This window comes from Mus musculus, chromosome 6, assembly GCF_000001635.26.
Source record: "Mus musculus strain C57BL/6J chromosome 6, GRCm38.p6 C57BL/6J".
Lineage (NCBI taxonomy): Eukaryota > Metazoa > Chordata > Mammalia > Rodentia > Muridae > Mus > Mus musculus.
In genome coordinates, this window is record NC_000072.6 from 6,557,370 (window position 1) to 6,579,190 (window position 21,821).

At 37.7% G+C, this 21,821-nt stretch overlaps 1 protein-coding gene and 1 long non-coding RNA gene across 2 annotated transcripts; both read right to left on the bottom strand.

Annotated features, from left to right (window-relative positions):
* Positions 1 to 905: 905 nt before the first annotated feature.
* On the bottom strand, positions 906 to 21,289 carry Sem1 (SEM1, 26S proteasome complex subunit). The gene is made up of 3 exons (NM_009169.2): positions 21,110 to 21,289; positions 3,039 to 3,132; positions 906 to 1,122 (listed from the first exon to the last, which is right to left on the bottom strand). Exons 1-3 carry the CDS (start codon positions 21,183 to 21,185, stop codon positions 1,080 to 1,082), a joined length of 213 nt encoding a protein of 70 aa, NP_033195.1. The 5' UTR covers positions 21,186 to 21,289; the 3' UTR covers positions 906 to 1,079.
* Positions 3,966 to 8,115, bottom strand: Gm52889. Its single transcript, XR_003956402.1, has 2 exons — positions 7,897 to 8,115; positions 3,966 to 7,324 (listed from the first exon to the last, which is right to left on the bottom strand). It is a non-coding gene; the product is annotated as a predicted gene, 52889 (long non-coding RNA).
* Positions 21,290 to 21,821: the final 532 nt, after the last annotated feature.

The following is a 21,821-nucleotide window of genomic DNA, read 5'->3' on the forward strand; positions in this document are numbered from 1 at the left end:
ACATATAGGGTACTGTAATTATCATAGTAATGATTATAATACTTTCTTACTCATTTGTATTTCAGGACACCAACTATTTTGGTGTCTGTTTACTGACTTATGCAAGATAAAACTTATTCAGGGATAGAATACAGAAGAAAGCTAAGGCTGAGTAGTAGAGAGGTGACATTAAATAGCGGATTAAGTAAAAAAATCCAAGACCACTTCCCAACGTCATGGTAGGTTAAGTTCAAAGTGGTACAAACTGTCAGCTCTGTCCAAATGGCAAGTGGTCGTTTCCCTTTCAGTGTGGTTAATGTGGATACTGGAATTCTCTCTCTTAATGAAGAATGCATTTAGGATCATACATATTTCTAAAAACACTACATATTAGCTTCAAAGAGTCCTTTCTATGCTAAACTAAATCTCCCACTTAGACAGTAGGAATGGCAACCGTCAACAACTTCCATAAACTTTGTTGTGTAAGATGACTGTATGCAGTACTTGAGAATATACATACTGCTAAAATATCCAGGGCTCACTTCCCCAATTTTAATAGAGATATGATTCTTAGAAGTATGACCAAAGAGCCAACAGACTCTACAACCACTTAAGAACATTATTAATATCCCAGAAACTAAGTAACAGATATCTAAAATGATTAATATTTTAAAAACACAAGTTTTAAAGGGCCTCCTTAAAAATTTCAGTAAATGTTACAGTAAAAGAAACACAAAAGACATTAAAGTATAATGTCATTTCATAGAAACATCTTGTAAAATTGGATACGGAACTCTCATGAATCCCAACATCTGACTGTTTGATTAATATTAAAAAATTATTACATGGACTTTATTGGGACTATGTAAGTTTCTTATAAATCATGAATATAAAATTTAGGAATAGAGGCAAAAGATCAAGACATCTGAACCAAAAAGATTAAATCAAAACATTTATTTACTTATTTTTTTTGTTATAAAACAAAAATAAATTGAAGCAGATAATGAAATAAACATGTTCTTTAAAGTATCCCGTCCTGCTTTCTCTGTCCTAGACTGTGGTAGAGTCCATGATTGAGGTTCCTGGGACATTCCCAGATGCTATGATGTCTCCATCTTGTAGCCGTGCTTCTCCAGCTCAGCACTGCAACGAGACAAAGACAGTGAGCGTTAGCACCTTTTCCAAGCTGCTTCTAACACAGAATAACTAAATCAAGCTTGGGTCACTAGCTTAAAACATTACAAAATAGCTTTATTTTAGTTCCTAAAATGAAACCATAAGAAGGAAATTGGGTATCAGTAATATAATAATTTAAAAATTTATCCTCTAATTACATTTTATTTTCATTAATTTTCTCATATATAAACCTACGTAGAAAATAAATGAAAGACTATTTACTATTCAAGAACCTTGCAAATATGATACTATAAAGTCCTATTTCTAACGTATATTTAAATAGAATTTAAAATATTCCTTCAGATTTAATTATTTCATGTGAATAATGTTTTGCCCATATGCACGTGTATACTGCTTGTATGCCTATTGCCCAAAGAAGTCAAAAGAGGGTGCTGAATACCCCAGATATGGAATTATAGGTGCTTGTGAGTCACCACGCAGGTATCAGAAACTGAGTCTGAGCCCTCAAGAGCAACAAGTGTCTAAATCACTGAACCATTTTGCCAATCCCTAATGTAAGCTTTTGCTGGTCTGGCTGTTTGGGTGGAGATAAGAACTAAAATAATGTATGCAAGATGGACACACTACCAGTCAGCTGCATTTTTAGACATTTCGACAAAACTTTGACACTTGCAAAGTGGACATAAAATTGTATCATAAAGCAGTCCCTGTTCACCAGCCGTGCTGGGAGACCTGAGAGCTCACACGTGAGAGTGAGCTACACTCTTACCAACAAAATCATATGCCAAAAGTCATCCAAATTGAACTGAAGGCCTAATAGTAAGATCTCAGCTATGTAATTCTTCCAGAAAGACAGAGGGATAAATCCTCACTATCAATTTAGTAATGTGTTCTGATACCAAAAGTGTAAGTAACAAAAGAATAAACTTGATCACCAAAATTTTAAATTGTGAAAATGACATAACAAAGTAAGAGACAACCTAGCAGGCTATTTGACAAGGCTTTAATACCAAGAATAAACAGACTTTCCCTTCTCCCAAACTTTACACATGGTCAAGAAGTACAAAAAATTAAAACTGAAATTACAAGGTGATACAACTTCATAGCCTTCACTTACAAGATTTAAAAAATAAATGAATAATAACATGTTTTATCATTGCTATTGGAAAAACTTTTCAGTGACTATAGACAAGTCTGACAGTTCTTTAAAAAAGTTAAAACAGAGAATTACCATACAACCCAGAAATGTCACTTCAAATTCCCCAAAACCTGAAAATAGGCGCTCAAATGTATGCCCTTGTGCTCAAAGCAGCACATTATATACAGCATACAAAAAGTAAAAATGTCCCCAAACTGGCAAGCATATGAAATATGGTATATCCTACATTAGAGAATTATTGAGTTATAAAAAAAGAATAAAGTACTGCTATATACTACAGTGTTTCTGAATTTGGGAAAGATTATGCTAAGTAGAAGAAGCTAGACACACAAGGACATATCTTTTATAATAGCATTTATATGAGATGTCCAGAACAGGCAAAGCAGGTGAACTTGTGTTTCATACAATAAAGTAGACTACTGTAACTCCAATCTCCAAAAACGACAATCACTTATGGAATTCCTGAATTAGTTCTATGATTCTAATATTTGCTCAGTTATTCAACACTGGTTGAAAATACATGTTGACAAGATGTAGTTCATGAAAAATAGTAAATATGCTTCTATTTAACTACCTTTTTAAAAGGAATAGAAGTTGCATGCAATTTCCTGAAATATTCCTGTTTGAAAATCCAAAGGTAGTATGTCTGACATAATGAAAGAATTACCCCAAAAGTTTTAAGAAAACAACTATCTATGGAAGCTGGATATTCCATGTTTAAAATTAATACTGAACTACAATAAAAATGTGGCTGAGAACCTACCGTAACTGGTTAGAGAAGTCATCTTCTACATTGTCATCATCCCAATTATCCTCCCAGACATGTGCATCTTCATCTTCATCTAAGCCAGCCCAGTCTGAAGATGGAAAGAGATGTCTAAGTATTTCTCGTAGGTTATTTCCACAAACATAAGCTTGCCATTATGTACCCCCCAAGTCAAAAATAAAACAAAACCACAAACAATTTATCTAAGAAAGTTGTAATCTCCCCTGCAAATCTGCAACATTTGTTCTCTTGTTCTCATCCCCTCCATACATAACAGGGCAGCTGCGCACAATGAATTCAAGTGATCCTGTCAGTACACACCAGCCTCAAGGAAACTCACCTCGTCCAATCCAACATCCAGACGGGATGTGGATATGGGTCCCTAGGCCTAGCTGAGGAGCTACTGCAACTGATTGCTGCTTTGAGAGTAAGTGTCAGTTTTCTTAAGAGCCTAGAGTAAGCTGACCATGCTCCAGGGGAAGGCCAAACAGTCAGAATATATAGGAAGCACACAGTGGACTTGATGGGTGTGGGGAAGACACAGAGCTGGGTAGGGTCTGGAAGAAGTAAATCTGGGAAGAACCTGGTGGAAAGGATGAATGTGATCAAAATACACTGCACGAAATCTTCAGAGAACTAAAGAGAACACAACACTGTCAAATTATAAGCTCCCACTAATATTTAGCAATCAGAAAGCAATACACAACTTAGAAGTCTCTTGAGACAGGGCCTTATCCAGATCAAGAGTGCTATGAAAGCCATCGTGTTGGAGAGTGTAGCCTTGCATTCTTCATCTTTCTGCCCCATATCCCAGGTGCTGAATGACACATGTGCACCGGGAGGTCCCACCTGACTCTTGATAGAAGGAAGGAAAAACCTCAGTATGTACAAGGGGATGGAGAGAGTATGCTGTTTTTACTTTAATTTTTGTTCTCTTTCCTTTTGGCTGTAAAGGACAGGCTTAGATAGAGTTCAGCTTTACTTAGAACCAGAAAAACACCCATGTAAATATCTCTAGGCATTCTTATAGAGGGAAACTGTCTATTGAGGGGTTGGAGAGATTGCTCAATAAAGTGTGCATGCATAAAGAACTACGTTTGGACTCAGCATCTGCAGTGGCAGATGCCTGTAATGGTGAGTTCCTGGTTCAGTGAGTGGGGATGGAGCTAAGAAGAACAGAGAAAGACTGCTGACATTCAACTCTGGCCTCTGCACACTGTGTACACACTGCATATATGTATATACACACTTTCAAAAATAAATATCTACTGCTAAAACAATATTGACAGTACAGAAGCTCTAAGGCAATTATTCAAGCAAAGGACTAATCAATTATTTAGCTTTATACAACCAAATATTTAGTTAGTACTTCTAGGAAGCTATCTCCAAATTTTTTTTCTTTGTGCTCTTGAATACTAATTTATGGGATACCCGAATTAGAAACTGCATCCCTGATTCATCCTCTACTTTTAGTATATCCTTCAGTTAACAGTTCAGCAATATACTGTTGGTTTCCAAATATATCTCCACTGTTAAAACTAGCCTTTACACCTTCTAATTCTATGTGTAACTGACTCTGAATCTAAAATCTAACTGGCCTAAAGAAGGAAAAGTAGAGAAATCACCCTAAAATGTCTTCTCTATACATGCACTAAGTTCTGCTTATTTAGCTCCTAAAATAATTCTAAAACTGATCTTCTATTCCTATTACCTTTAGTCTAGAATGAACATTCACACTAGACAAGATAAGCCCCTATTGCTGAAGACACTATGCACTTGGGGCACATGGACCAGAGGACGTGTACTTGCTGTGTGATCTGAGAACATTCACCTCCTGCCTGAGGAATTTATTTCGTAGTATCAGAAGGTGTCACACAAGCTTTCAAAGGAAAGGGCAACCAATAGTCCTCCCCGGCTATGGTGCCTATGAACCGCAATGATGACCAGTCTGACACCAGAGCCCTAAGCACGCAGTCTGACGGTAAGCCAGACACTATAGAATTGGACTTCAGGCCTGCTGCACAGGAGGGAAATCATGCTTGGCACAGGAAAATGAGCCAACTATCCAGTGCTAGTGAAGCCATGGATCGTGGAGGAGAACCTGTGGTCACCACTGTGCTGAACCAGCATAGCTAACCACTAACTACATTCTAAATGTTTATACATGTACCCACAGATAAGTTCTCCTTATCATAGAAACTGTGTTTCAACAAATGGAGACTATTACAGAAATCCCCCAACTGATCAAATACATACAGCAAATGACTGTGTCTAGCCCCAAATGATATATCTTCAACAAAATTCCTAGGGTTCAGGGATCATTCCAGAAAAGAGGGCACAAAGACTGCAAAGCAAAGGAAGAGGAGGTCTGATGTGAGCTGTGTCTCTTCATAACGTCAGAGACTACATCCATGAATCCTTACAAACACAGCTAAACAAGACCTGAACAAGAACATCAATAGACATGCTAACATGGAAGGGGCCTCAACACTAAATAAAGAGCTACAGACAACTAAGGAGTGCTGACAGCTGGAGAACAGTGTCCCCAGGGAAAATGCTCCGTCCGCTGTGCCAAGTAGCCTTGAAAACATGTGCGTACAAGTGACATTAGACAAACTGTAGGTTGTAGTTATGTATTTAGGAACACACATCACCACCACCATCGCCAAAGAAAAGGAGAACATGAATTTGACAGAGAGCTGGGAAGGGGAGGATTAGAAGTGGGAAACAGAAGTGGAAGTGATGGATTATAATATAATCCCAAGAAAACATTAAAAATAATCTCCCCCAAACAGCCACAATATCCTTTTTCATTTGTTCCTTCTTCTTTAGATCCTGAACATTTAGCCTCCAGGGGAACGCCACTTTGATCATCCCCAGCCCTTACATTACATTTTAATGCCACCAACTATCCCCTGATATGTATATGCCCCTGATATGTATATCCCCTGATATGTATATGCCCCTGAATCCTGCTTAGGTTTACACAACTGCTGGAATCCTGACTGACATACTTTACAGGTTAACACATTTGTTTTAAAATAAAATTACTTTTTCAGGAGTGGTAGCACACACCTGTAATCCCAGCACTAAAGCAGAAATAGAGGTTCATGAATTCCAAGCCAGCCTCAGCTACACAGAAAAGTCTTGTATGAGAAATTATCAAAAATATAGTTGGGGGGGAGGGGGACATTCAAATCCACTCAGTTTCTTCACATTTGTCACATGTCATATTTCCACACAACCCTCTAATGGAGAAACTGTATAATGAAGAATGACCATAAGGTCTACAGTTTTCATTTTTAATTAGCTCCTAATTTTAGACTTGATATTTTGAAATGACCTAACTCTTTCATTGGTGTATGTGGGGTATACATGTTGAGTGTGGGAGTGCACATGCGCATGTCTGGAAGCCAAGGTCACTAGGTGTTCTCCTCTGTCACTCCCCCACCTTATTAAGGCAGGGTTTCTCACACAGAGTCTCGAGATAGGCTGGCTGCCAGCAAACAGTTCCTGTCTCTGCCCTGCCAGTTCTGGGCTTACAGGTAAGGGCAGCTTTTGCTGTGGACTCTGAGGATTCAAACTCCGGCCCTCACACGTGCACAGCAAACAGTCCTAATTCTTAACCCACCGAACAAGCTTCTCAGGGTCTGCTTAGAATTTTGTAAATGACCAAACATTTGCTGTTGTTATCACTGTACCAGATTTTGAACTCACTCACTACTTGACTTCTACTTCTTAACTGAATTCAAACACTATCCATTTCTTCACCATTATAAAAGCTATCATAGCTTCTTGAAGAAATGGTTGATTTCAAATCTGTGACAGCCAAACCACCAGGAAAGCTAGATTTATTTTTAATGCTAGAAGCATGTCAAAGCTCACAGAGTCTTCCTGAAATGAGTAACACTGAATTAGGAAAAACAACAATAAAACCATGTCCATTTACAACAAATACTAGCCAGAAAAATAGATAATATTCTTTACAATTATATTTGTAAGTACAAAAAGTGACAGAATTAGAAATGATCATCTTGCAAAACTTCATTGCAACTTAGTAAAAGATCACTAACTACAATTAAAATTATGGAATGAAAAATGGGTGGATAACAAACAGGAGAGACTACTGACTCATTATAAGGGAAAATTGGTGAGGCATAGCCATTGTCATCTTAGCCAAGTACACAAACAGCTAGAACAACGATGTAACATGTACTTCTTAATGTAAGCAGTAATAGACACTCATCACCTCTGTAGACCTCTGGATAAAGTTAATTCTGAGTCTGTAAGACAAAAGAGAACGTGAGACTTTCTATAACTGGCCTCTTCAACAAAGTCATCAGCAAAGGGCCTGGGAGTGGTACCACCCAAAGTAGGCTGGGCCCTCCCACATCCATCATTGTTCAAGGACATGACTCAGAGGCTTGCATACAAGTAGGACAAAATGGCAGAGACATATTCTCAGGTGAAGTTTCTCTTCCAAGATGGCCCTAGTTTGTGTCAAGTTGACAAAATACTCATCAGCACAAAAATTCACTCATGGTTAATAGCACCTCTAGCATTTTGAGTATCACAACACCCTGGGCAATAATTAAACTATGTCTCAGTTCCTTAGGCACTACATCTACTATATCTGCCTCTGTTATTCTAAATAACAACTAAATAACAACACTAAGCACATGAACAAGGTCAAGGAACATGTACAAAATCCTAAATCACAAGAATAATATCTGATCCTGTATATTTTTGTTTGGTTTCCTCCACCTTTATCCCAAGCCCAATAATTCTTGGGTAGTTTCTATGAGTCTGTCCCAATCATGTAGCCTATTAGAAATACAGCAAGCACAGAACCTACCCAGGTTTGCACTAGGTCCTTTGAGTATACATTATGGCTTCAGTTTAGTAGTTTTTTGGTGGGATTCCCCGGTGTGTAAATGAGTGGGTCTTTGATTCTTGTGCTTTCTCTTGAGCTCTTTTACTGTTTCTTTTGTCCAGTTCCAAAGGTTTATTTTACTTTATTATTATTCCTTAGAAGCCTGTTTGTTTTCTAATGAGAAACAGAAAAAGAATGGCTCCAGATGAGAAGGGAGGAAGGGAAATCATAACCAAGATATATTATGTGTATGTACACACACACACACACACACACACACACATACATTGAATAAAAGGAGAAGAAAAAATGAAAAGAAAAAACAGCTATAAAGATTTCAGTCTTATGGTTTGAATCTGAAATATTCCATGTTTAACTGTTGGTCTTCAGCCTGTGTCACTTCTCTGAAGGCTGTAGAGCTTCTAGTAGGTAGGCCTGGCTGATTGCAGTACATCACCAGGCCTGGACTTTGGAAGGTAGTCAGGTTGAGCTTTCTACCTTTCTTCGGGGCAAGCATGTGGACAAGTCCCTACCTCACACACCAGCAGCCATGCTTTCCCTGCTATGATGGGCTAGCATCTCCCTGACTCTGTGGGCCGAAATACATTTTTCTTCCTATAAATTGTTCTGTTAGGTATTCTTTCTGCCAGTCTGGAGAAAATAACACAACTCAGAAGGGAAAAAAGAGGGAGGGAGGGAGGAAGGGAGGCATGTGTGATTTGACTTTTTTCTGTATATAGGTAACAGATTTAAAACTATTCAACAGTGGCTCACAAAGGTATTTATTCCAGTTACATAAATTTTTCTGATTTAAGAACAGAAAGAAGAAAAAGACTTCCATTTACCTCTTTCCACAAACCAGAAAAGAAAAAAAAAAAAAAAAAGGAAGACATCATAGCTACTCTCTTACTCCTTCAACCACCACAGTTACATCTTTTCCCATTTTAATTCCTAAATATCTTAAGTTGGTTACCTCTTCCCTACACTTAATGCAGCTATGTCAATTTGGGTGAGACTGTTTCCTTTACAGACTATCACTGTGCCTTTTACTGTTAACAACACCAAGAGACTATTATGTGAAACTGTGAGAGAAAGGTTACATGAAAGAGGCAACAGAAACTAGGATCAAATTTTAAATACAATAGGAGCTTCAAAGAGGACACATGGCTCAGCAGTTAAGAGATTATAATTCTTTTAGAAGACCCAAGTTTGTATCTTTGCACACACAGCTCATAAACATGTTTAATTCTGGGGATACCGACAGCCTCTCCTGGTCCTCTGTGGGTGCATACACATAAATAATAGTAATGTTTAAAGAAGCTTCATTTCAGACAGTAGATGTTTCTCTACATCACAAAATTACCAGAGATCCATGTGATGGTTTTAATTTTAATTAAAATTGAAGAAAGCCTTCAAATAATCCCAGATTAGTTTACAAAAATCTAGTTTCTTGAATCTCAAACTTGTACTAGAATAACTGATTTTACTAATGATTGGCTGGCAATATTCCTTTCGCTCCTCCATATTCCCTCCAGTCTTACTGTATTGACTATAGTTCTTTGGCCATTTAGTAATCTAACTAGTTTTTCCCCCTAAAGAAATGTTATTATTAAACCTTTCCTTATTAAAATTCAAAGAAAACTACTTCATTAAATTTCCTTACAACAGATTTAGGCTTTGTACCTGGAAGTTTTTATAAAATGCTTAAGACATGACTATTTAAAAGTTACTGATATTTGGAACTAGAATGGGTCTTAAAAATCACTCTACATTACCCTTTCTGGGTTGAGAATAATCACCATTACCACAATCAAAACCAGATGAAGAAAAGGCTGCCTCACAAAAAGATATTAACTTTTTAAAACCAATCCTCCACCCCTCCAGTCTTAAAACCCTGGTTGTAAATATGCTGTTTGGCTAGAGCACAGAAACAGGAAATGTCAAATACCTGTTGAGATACTTTTAGGAATTTTTATAATCATACCTGAGGGAGTTTAAAGTTTAAAAACAAAATTAGCCAAACAATAATTTGAACAAAGACTTCACACTAAGTTTTTTTAGAAATGGTGTGTGTGTGTGATGCCAGTAAACCTACAATAGAAGAATATGTAAAGTCACCTAAACATCAAGCCAACAGTCAGCCTGAAACACTTCTGACTAAATAATTTTGTGTTAAGTAAGCAATTTCATTTGCACTGGCCCCTAAGAAGGAAATGATCGTGCGTGGAAAGACGTAACTTAAAAATATAAAATAATAAAAATAAAGATGTTTTTGATACAGCTTATGAAGTCTTTCAAAAGCACTGCAGAACCTTAATTGTCTTCTAAAGCAATTGCCTTTTTAGAAACACTAAAATTATAGGGTTCCAAAAACTATTAATTCAAGTTATTATTTGATTCAAAATGTTGACTTTAATATTGCTGTTACTCAGTGTCATTTAAATGTCTCCACGATGGCTTTACTTCTTTTAACTTTGTGAGAGGGGAACACACACACACACACACACACACAATTGTTAATTTGCAACCAAATGCTTCAGAGAATCACCAACAAGAAATGTAACTGAGTTGGTAATTAGTTTTATGAAGTGCCAATTCTTAATCTTTAAAGTAAAAGTTCTTAACTTAAGTGTGTTTCTTTAAAGTGGTATGATTTCTAATGTCTCAAAGAATACGGATGAGCTCTTTAAACAGCCTTCACATGCTAATAGGAAAGACTGTAAAGGGCAGAAACTTTGAAAAATAAAATGTCTCACAAAGCAAGGAAGGCAATAAATGCCACAGGCAAGGCTTAAGGATTCATGAAAATAGCTCTATTTCCTTGGCAATTTTAAAAATTACCTTGTATGTAAGTTATGTCTACCTAAGTGGGTGCACAAGCCCTGGTGCACATGTGGAGGTCAGAAGACTACTCAGGTAGAGAACCTCCTTCCACCACAGGGTCCTAGAGATCCACAGCACATCAACAAGCTTGGTAGCAAGTGCCTTTACTCACCGAGCTAGTCGCCTTGCATGCTGATTCCTTGGTATTCTTATATAGCTTTTATAACTTTATCGTTCATTGGTTACAAAGATAGAAATGCTGGATCAAATTTTTCACTAGTCTAATAAAAGTGAATATACTTTTAAATTTTAGTACCTTATCCTAAGAGTAAGTGCACTGACGCAGATTCAGATACCTTCCAAATACTATAAATGAAGACTCTGACAAATCTCTTATCTACATTTATTTATGTATTTATTTATTTATTGTGTGTGTGTGCAGGAAGGTACCTGCCACAGTGAGCATGTGGAAGTATGAAAACAACTTGGCTGTCAGGCCTGTCCACCCACGACAGAGACTCTGGAGCTCAAACGCAGGTCCCTGTCAGGCTTGGCAGCAAGCCCCTCTAACCTGCTGTGCCATCTTGTTTAACACAAGAAATACCTTTCTTTTGAATTACAACTATCAAACATTTTTAATTATTTGATAAAAGCTTTAGGAAAATTAGTCATTTTGACAAATCAGAATATAACATCTATTCTACAGAAGAACTAACAGTTTTGCTTGGTAAATAAGATTATGTACTGACTTTGTTCTGTGAAAATCTTAGCACTTAGTACCTCCAAATGTTATTTCCAATATATATAAATCCTCTAAACCAAATACAAAAGTTATATATCTAGTTACAATTCATGTTATTTCTGAATGCATAACATGGGTACTTTGCAAGAGATATTTGAATTGTTTCAATACTTAAATAGAACAGAAAATTGACTATTTTACTTATTTTAAAGTCTTAGGGGATGCCTTATTACATCTAATTAATATATTAATGTCCTTGAATATATCAATGAATATACATTTTTAACTTCAACATTAACTGTAGTGTTAGAATTATGATCAATTAAATAATTACAGCTATTTACTTCAATGTATCTGCCTCCAGATGTGCACTGCTTTAAAAAAAAAAAAGAGTACCATGTTCTTTACAAGAATAGGTAATTCTAAATGTAAGACTTTGTTTCGAAGTTAGCTTTCTTCTCATTTGCCAGCAAAGAATTATATTTGTGACTACCTTTAAATTTTAAAGAACTGAGACTACCAAATATCTCATTTCTTACATTGACATCACTGTTGAAAAGTCTGTTTCTTAGGTAATGTTTTTAATGTTCTTATCTTCTAACATATGTTCAAATATGAAGTATGCCCCCTTAAGAAAAGCAAACAGTAGGAGGAGGGATGGGAGCAGAGAAAGCAATCAGAATGTGCTGTACAAAATTCTCAAAGAAAACAATAAAAATATTTTTAAAAAAATCAACGAAATTGAATTTCATCAAACAGAAAAATATGTATGCATATGCAGAGCATTACATGATGAAAATATATCAAACTGCACTTATTATCAAATAAACTTACATAGACCAGAGCATTACAAACTACCATGACACAATCTGAAAATGGCGTGCACCAACTCTCTCCTCCTTCAGATTACAAAACCAGAATGGATTCTTTTCAGAACTTTGATTTCTATAGGTAACGCAATGCAAACACATCTATAGTATATTTTACACTCTAATGTCTGTTTAGTAGACAAGGTAGCTAGCAAAGCACCACTGTTCTCCCACTTTCTAACATATCAAAGCAGAGCTTTAGAATAAATAAGCAGAAGCAATCAATAAATGATGGTGCTCCCAAGCCACTGATGAGCAAGCAATTCCTTGCGACAGTGGCAAGGCGTCTAAAATGAATGTCTAATGCTCAAATAACCTATAATAGCCATTTATAATTATCCTTTTAAAAATCTCAAATCTTTTCATCAATAACATGTATTTGACAGAATGTTTCCACTTTGTTCATTTTATTAATCAGTATCTTCAATTTTACTTAATTTAATAGCACTTCCAGAAATCATTATTCTCAAAGTGCCCTTTTATGACTTAAACTCTTACCTCAAATTTTGACCCTGCTTCTTACTACTCAGCGCTATTCATACTGAGCTCCATCATCTTTTTCTTTGGCACAAAGGTACAAAATCAAAGCCCTTGATCTCTTAGTATTCCTGGCACCCCATATATAACTAGCAGACCAACATTAATCAATTGTCTTTCTGTTACTCATATTTTATCATCCTGACTTCACTCCTAATAATCTACTGGAGACCCTTCTTATCTCAGTTATTTCAACAATTTACTACTTAGTCCAGCTGACTTTGGTCTCTACCATTCCAAATTAATTCTCCTGGCTTAATATATCCCAAATAGTTTAGTGTCTATACAAAACTCACATGCCTCATTGTCAAAAGCAAAATGAGCAAATAAAAATAAAAAACCCACACAAGCACTTCAAATCTACTTATTAAGTCCAAAATAATTATGACTTATAAGATTTCCAAGATCAGATCTCTAGCTACGTACATTAACAAATAGTATTTCTTAGTTCCTTTTTCCTTAAATAAATAGATAAACAGCTTTTAAAAATTGCTGAGGGGGAGAGGGGCACATGCCACGTTATATAGAGAGCAGGAGACAACTTAGGACAACTTGGAAGAGTCTCTTCTCTCATTACACCTTCACGTGGCCTCCAGGTAAGGCTTGCAGAGCAAATTGTCACCCACAGCGCCAGCACTAGATCATCTACAGGTGATAAACACATGTGTTTTCACCTCCACGCACTTACCCCCTTCTTTAGGAAGCCCCTTCTTACATTTTAATCTCTCTTTATCTTAAAGATTTATTCATTATTTGTGTGAATGTTCTGCATTCATGTGCATATGTGCACAATATGTATGACCAGTGCCCACGGAAGTCCTAAGAGGAGTCAAATCCCTGGAACTAGAGTTGCAGGTAGTTCTAAGCTGCCATGTAGATGCTGGGAATTGAACCCTGGTCTCAGCAAGAGGTGCTCTTAATCATAGAGCCAACTGTTCACCCAATTACATTCCTTAAACTATCTGTTCCAACAGTCGTAACTCTTGTTTTAAACCCATGGAAGTAATCGTCTCCTTTTTTTGGAACTGTTGTTGAACTTATCATTTAGCTGTGTTTTAACATCCCAACACATGCACACGCACACACACCTCTACAGAAGGAAATGGAAATCCCACTCAGAAGCCCAACAGATAATATAGACTAAACCCAAATTGTTCATGTTTAATCAGGGATATGGGTATGGATGGGGGTGGGGGTAGAGGTAAAGCCTTAGCGATCCTTCCTGGGATAGGCATTTCCAAAACTAAAGCACTCTGCATGGTGACAAAGCCACTGGTCCTTATTCCTCAGCATTTATATTCTTTACTACATTCAAACACAGATGCTGTACAGTTGAAATTTGCGTCAGGACAGTATTTACCTAGTGTGACTCAAGTTATTTTATTTTGCTAAGCCCTGGGTAAAAAGTCTATACCTCACAGAGCTGTTATGAACAGTAAGAGACTGTGTGAAGCATTTGGGACTGACAGTGGCAGCTAAAGTCATTTTCTCTCTGTATTCCTCAGTAACAGATTTTTAGGAAGCAATTAGTATACATCAAATAAATAAATCACTTGTTACATGTTAACCGCAGAAGCACTTGTAAGGTTAAGAAATTCAAGTAGACAAACTTTCAGAATAAAAACAGCTACCGAATTGGATAAAGATACCTGAACTTTAAACACTTCAAAAGAAGATCATATAATTTTCGCAATTTTTACTTCTCCTTTAATATTTTTATAATTCAGTTTGCAATGAGCAAAACTTAACAACCAGGTAGTACTATTAAACACTGCAAAAGTCACAGCTGCTTGCTGTTTGCTCAGTCTACATAAGCACTAAAATGAAACAGTTCATCAGAGAGTTTCCAAAGAACTTGTTTGTGCTGTCTAACATTCTGGCTTATAACTCTTATCTCCTACCTCTGTAGGGATTATTCATTTTGATTTTCATGTATCCCTAAACAATGTATACTATGTATATACAAAGTATGCTAGTTATATGTAGCTATACATTTCCTGTGTCTTTTAATTTTATATGAATAGCACTCTACAGAGGGGGTGAGGGATAATTCAGACTGAATGAGGTCATGAAGGTGCGGACCTCATGATTGGAGTACAAAAAAGAGAAGGCAGCTTTCCTCATTACTGGGAATGACTGCCAACACCTGTCTCACCAGATTGAGTGAGAAAATACAATTCTGTTGTTTAAGCCATCAATCTATAGTATTTTCTTCTGGCAGCCTAAGCAGGCCAGCACAATTAGAAAAGCCTTTCACAACTCAAATTATTATGCATAAATCACAGACAAAGAAACTAAAGATTAAGGCTAGCAATTCAAGGAAAAATATAATAATCTCCTTCAAAAAAAAATCAATAGGAAAGCCTTCTTTAAGGGGCTAGGAGATAGGTCAGATGGGTAAAATGCCTGCAGTGTAACCACAAAGACCTAAATTTGGCTCCTCAGCACCTATGGAGAAAGCTTAGTGCTGTAGTATGCACTTGTGGTATTGGGGAGGAAGAGAAGATCCTGTGGGCTTGCTGGATACCCAGTCTTGCCAAACTGGTGAGTTTCGGGGTCACTGAGAAACCAGCTTCAAAGTATGATAGAGAAGGTTGTCCCTGTGCTAACTTTGGGTGTCTGTGTCTGTCTGTCTGTCTGTCTGTCTCTCTCTCTCTCTCTCTCTCTCTATATATATATATATATGTATGTATGTGTGTGTGTATATATATGCGCACACATCACACACAACTAAAAGAAAAAGGATGAAAATGTCCTGAAATAAAATAATAGAATCTCACTTCTCATACATCCAATTGGTAATGATGAAAATATTCAATATCTGTACAAGAAAGCTTAATAAAGAAAACATAAATTGTAAATGGAAATATGTATCAACATAACTCTTCTCAAAAGGAAATTTGGGAATATATGTTTAAATTTAAAATGCACCTGGTTTTAGATGAAGTGCCCAGGGTAATGAAAGAGAACATTTCTATGAAGAGGCAACATATGTGGTCAGTGTGTCTACAGCCTGGAGAGAGAGAAGAAGTCATCTATACGAGAGAGAGAGAGAGAGAGAGAGAGAGAGAGAGGGAGAGAGAGGGAGAGAGAGAGAGAGAGAGAGAGAGAGAGAGAGAGCTCTTCCACACAGTAGGCTAAGTCTAAAAAAGGTGAGTAGAGCTTTACAGGCCAGCAGAAAAGAGGATAAACAATGACAACACATTTAAGATAAACAGACAATACACTTGAGATACAGTGGCCAGGTGTCTAAGGCAAACAAACAAAAAACCACAAGGAACCTGTGGTCTCAACTCCAAGTGGAGGATCCAGGTAGACTTGTGGTTTTACATATCCACACATACATATAACTGCATGTTCTCTTGTTCCTTCCTCTAGGAGCAATATAACTCTCCCTCAAAACAGCTATTGTATAGATTCAAAATTTTACTTCTTTGAATACATTTATTTATTTATTTATTTGCTATTTTTATTTCATGGGCAGGTTTTTGCCTGCATATACGTCTGCGTGAGGATGCTAGATCTTCTGGAACTGGAGTTACAAACTGTTGTGAGCTGTCTTGTGGGTACTGGAGATGGAACCCCAGTCTTTTGGAAGAGCAGCTAGGGCTCTTAACCACTAAGCCATCTCTCTATCTCTAATTTCTAAAAAAAATGGACATTTGGTAGTTACCTTATTTAGCAAGTAGGCTAAGTATCTTCTTTTAAAGTTTGAGTCACACAAATTTTTTATGTCATACAAGCACTATGCAACTAACTTAAATGTTGGATGGTCTTGTTTATATGACTACTATAATACATTTAATAATTGTTAACACCTAAGCCCCTGTTGGTATAAGGTAAACTAACTGGACAGTATGGAAAACAGTCAACAATGGTCCTGTCTGTCTTCTATATTTATCTAAAAACAAACAAACAAATCCTTCTAATAATTAGTACTAATGTTCAAGTTAATTTTGTTTGTTTTTTAAAGACAGAGTTTCACTCTGTAGCCTTAGTTGTCCTGGAACTCTGTAGGTCTATCTGGCCTTGAACTCAGTGAGATCAGCCTGCCTCTGCCTCCCAAGTGCTGGGATTAAACATGTGTGCCACCACTGCCCAGCCTCAAGCTAATATTTTAACAGTATTCTTCTTGTAACAAATCTTTCCGACCACACCTATGTATAGCACATGGGTAGTGCTTTGAATGAAAACGGCCCCCCATAGGCGCCCAGGGAATGGCACCATTACTCCTTGTTGGAGTACGTTAGGCTTTGCTGGAGGAAATTGGCACTGGAGGTGGTCTTCAAGGCTTCAGAAGCTCAAGCCTGGCCTAGTGACTCAGTCTCCTCCTTCTGCCTTCTATGGATCCAGATGTAGAACTCTCAGCTACCTCTCCAGCACCACGTCTGCCTGTACACCATCCATGCTTCCCCTTTGGCAATAATGGATTAAAGTCTGAACTGTAAGGCAGCCCCAATTAAATGTTTTGAGTTGCCATAGTCATGGTGTGTCTTCACAGTAATAAAACCCTAACTACATATTTAAATTCCTTGGCAACCCACTCACAAAATGATGGCCATTTTTACCTCTATGAGTTATGTGACTGTGATACACTAAAGTACTCACCAGATGATCAGACCTCCGCAAGATGTCCTACTTTGTCAGATACCAGTGAGAGGGCCTTAGTTACCCAGAAGAAACTTCAGGAGATGACTGGCCCACTGTTTGACTCAACTGACAGATTCTCAACTGTATCTTACCCAGGTCTTACCCAGGAATTTAATGGGACAGGGTGAAGCTGTGGGAAGTAGCATACCCCTGATTTTTCGGTGTACGTATGTCTCACTGGTTATAGAAAAATTATACAATAGTTAAGAGCAGAACTCTTGCAAATCCCGTTTCCAATTTCACTTGAAATATTCAAAAAAAGCAAGACAATATAAACCAAATATCTTAGCTCTGGAAAAGGACAAAGCAAACAAATGAAAGACAAAACAATCACTGTTTCTTCCCGCTTTTATCACCCACTTCTAACTGTCAGTGAAAAGAAATCAGCATCCTTTCCATATCTGTCTGACAAGGAAAAAAGTAGTTTCAAGATTCAATTATACAACAGCTTCAATTTTATAACCCACTCTGTAACCACCAAACTAACCTGCATGGATACAATTTGAAATGTTCTCACAAAGTTATTACCTGGGTCTAACACTCTTTCTGAAGGCCTCCAGAAATATATTAAAACCAGCCATATCAAAACTTTCGATCTGAATGGCTCCCTTACAAAGCCTATTCTCACTCGGCATAAACAACTAGAAATTGTGTAGAATACATTACACAAAGATTCTAAACATGATTTTGTAACAGCTCCCTCTGAATGTCCATTATAGTACATACCCACCAATTAGAATAATTTTAAGGAATTGCCAATGGAGCAGATTCAGACTAAACAAGGGAACTAGGGGGATAAATGGAACATTTGTTCCTTTGTACCTTCAGCGACTCATTCCAGATGTTATACTTCACACTGAAGAAGAGCTATTCAATGAAACAATGAGGTCTCCACGCAAACATTAACTTATGGTTTCTCTTCAAAATAAAATTTATCTTTCTTTAAGATCACTAAATTGAAATTCCATCTAGCAGGTTCTTATCTGGGAGGAGCTGTAGCAACAACATTCCCGAAAGACAAACTATGAAAACAATTTAATGACTTGCCTGTGACAAGCTCCACAGTGTACAGTCTACACACAGCCCAGAGAGTGGCCAGCCCCACTTTGGCACACTCTCAAGTAACAAGACTCTTGCAGTAAGACATCCTATAAATGGCACAGATAACTCCAGATTGGTCTAACAAGAAAATGATTCATTTACTCTATTAGTGAGTTTGCCAATTTTTCGTAAAAAGCAATCATAAGAAAAAGTGAGTTTTCCGAAGGGAAAGCACTTGAAAGTAAATCTGGGTATAAAAAAACTTAAAAGACAACTCAAATACTGAAGGATTCAAATTCTAAGAGGTGTTTCTAACATCTTCCCAAATAATGCAAATGCCAAGACTGGTGGTCCATGAACCACATGTCAACAGCAACAGAGAATCTGTATCAGAACAACACCAAAAAATAGGAAAGAACATGTTTACTCTAAAACAAAAAAGGTCTTCTGGGTTTTTTTTCTTTTTCAGATTTTATTTCTTTCATTTAGTTTTTAATCAAAGATTTTAATTTGTAAATATTCACTAATTTTACCCAGTGAATTAATCTTTATATACAGCAAAAATCTTCCTAATATGAATTAAGGCTATGTATCTGTTAACTAAGGAAGAAACACACATGCATAACAAATCATTTAAAATGTTACTTCTCATTCTAAATATAAAGATTCCCCAAGGAACTAGACTCTATACACTCTAACCAAGACAACAAATTTGGAAGATCATTAAATGACACCGTCCTTACACTAAATCTTTTGTGCGTTCTTTTGTCTTTAGACTCTTTGCTTTTCCTTAACATCGATGAGATGTTTAAACATAATACAACTGTCAACACACTCAACAGACTACTGCTCAAAATACAGGCTCTAAAGGACAGACAGTACACTAAAGTTGACAAAAGGTGCTGAAAAACATCTAGTACATCATCAAGCTGACAGTTACCTCTAAATTCTTTCCTAGGTTCTCAGCTATCTAGTTATTTTAAATAGAGACTTGCACTAAAGGTGAGGGTTAAAGTCTGGGTGGGTGCACTGGTCAGAAAGACCTTTTAGATTCTGAGTTAGAGACTTAATGGCAAGAATTTATCTTTATTTTTTAACACGTGAACTCTATTGCTTCAAGATTAGATGCTTGACTCTACAATGCAAAGCAAGTGTCTTAACCGTGCAGCTTGTATGTAATAAGGGATAAGGACCATCTGAAACAAGTAGTTGGAATAAGAAATCTAACCTGCCCTCACTTAGCCAATTCTACCACAAAGCTCTGTTACAGGATTATTAATGAACCTGAAAACAAAACATCAGACTGAACAAATAAATTTATTACCAAAACAAAAGGTAAACTATCCCATCATATATTATAGACTCCTAACTCAGAGGAAATATATCTTCTGAATTGGTTTATGAGGTTGCATAATATACACACTAATGTTCTCTTTCACTAAAACTAAAACACTACATTATACTTAGACTAAACGTTCCTGTGATGTGATTTTATGCGCATTGAGATCATGGTGGGGTAACTAAGTACAATTTTTGTCAAGTGATAATTGCTTGATGCCACGTATGTGCACATGACTAACCACAATTCTCTTCCTATGGTCTTCATGGAGACACAGTCTAACTCACTTTTTAGAAACAAGGTAAAATATTTGGGAAATCTACTCAAAACAATTAGCCAATAAAGTAATCAATTTGAAAAACTAATATGGCAAAAAGAGGCCTAGCAAACAGAAGATAACTGCTGAAGTTAAGGACTTTGGTGTAAATTAAGGCGTCTCAGTTTCACCATTTCCGGACAGTGTTGACACTGGGCCTGTTTCTCCATTGTTCCAAACTTCTGTTTCCTTACGTGAATAATAGTAAGTACATTAATACCTACTTCCTATATTTGTGGAAATGGATTGTGCCAATAGAAGCGAAGCACTCACGTTCCCAAGATCATAGCAGGCTCTTCCAACATTAGCTATGTTATTACCTACAATGAGAAAACTAAAGCATCCCTAGCATTGAAGTTAGTTTCGAAGGCAGATGGTTAAGACTTTTATAAAGCTTGGGTTAATTCACGTGACCGTAAATGGAGAGAAGCAGAAATTGAGGCAAAATCTGTAATGAATACAACACACACGAACGACTCTATCATCCCACTTCTCGGGGCTCATTCGCGCTATCCGAGAGGTACACAGCACTGGCTGCCCTGGGCAACAGTGGGACTCTGAAGTTTACTACCAAGGGGAGGCTTGGAAACCGAAGCAAAACAAGAGACTGTGCAGATGCGGAGAGTCCCGGGTTGAAGTTAAAGGGCCACAAGCTCGCAGCACCGTGGGCCCAGCTTCACCTGGTTCCTCCCAGCGACGAGGCGCAAAACACTGGGCCGCGCCATGAAGCGACGGCTACCGGGACGCGGAGGCCGAGGCCGGGGCCCCCGGAGGCCGCGCCCGGATCCGCGCTGCTGGGCCCAGCTCATTCCCGCAGAGAGCAGGCCCGGCGCCGCCCCACCGGAGGCCCCAGGCCCAGCGCGCGGCCTGGCGGTTACCTTCCGCGGGAAACTCCTCGAACTCGTCGTCCTCTTCCAAGAGACCCAAGTCGACCGGCTGCTTCTTTTCGGACATCGCGCCGCGCCAAGACCCAAGCTGCTCGGACCGGCCGCAAAGTCGGAAGCCTCAGTACTCCGGAGGCGCCGATCCTGACAACGCCGGCGCAACCATAGAGACGAGAGGGAAAGAGCTGCGGGGCAGCGCGAGGAATGCTGGGACAGCGAAGGTCCTCCCAGAGCGTCCTGCGGTTGTAGTAGGTCCTCCCGTCTTGAAACAGTGAACTGTTTTGTTTTATAGTGTGTTCGTTCGTTTTATTATTCATATAGTTGCCTACGTGTGAAAGATTTACAGTGTATTAAATTACTAAAGGCCATTATTTAGCTTACAATCACTAACAGAAATCTGGAAAGATAAAGTAACATAAGTTAAGAGCTTATTACATTATTCCACTACTCAAACCTAGCCTTGAGCATGCTGTTAAATATCTCCACATCACAGGGAACCCGGGACCAAAGGCAGCCAGAGGCACTCATATGCTAGACAATTCTGACTGTCCTCCAACCTTTCCTTTGTGCTGTGCTCCTTGACCTTACAATTGTGTTCCGTAGGGTTTCTGTTCTAACTAGTTGACAGGTTGATGTAAAAAATAAACAAGTAAAAAAAAAAAAAAATGATGTAACGTTGTACTGTTGTTCAAAAGATATGATTTGG

Excerpts from the sequence above, each read along its gene's own strand:
- Sem1 (NM_009169.2), bottom strand. The coding sequence starts at position 21,185 with ATGTCCGAAAAGAAGCAGCCGGTCGACTTGGGTCTCTTGGAAGAGGAC. Across the intron at positions 3,133-21,109 it reads CGAGGAGTTTCCCGCGGAAG|ACTGGGCTGGCTTAGATGAA; the intron begins GTAACCGCCAGG and ends TTCCATCTTCAG. Across the intron at positions 1,123-3,038 it reads GACTTCTCTAACCAGTTACG|TGCTGAGCTGGAGAAGCACG; the intron begins GTAGGTTCTCAG and ends GTCTCGTTGCAG.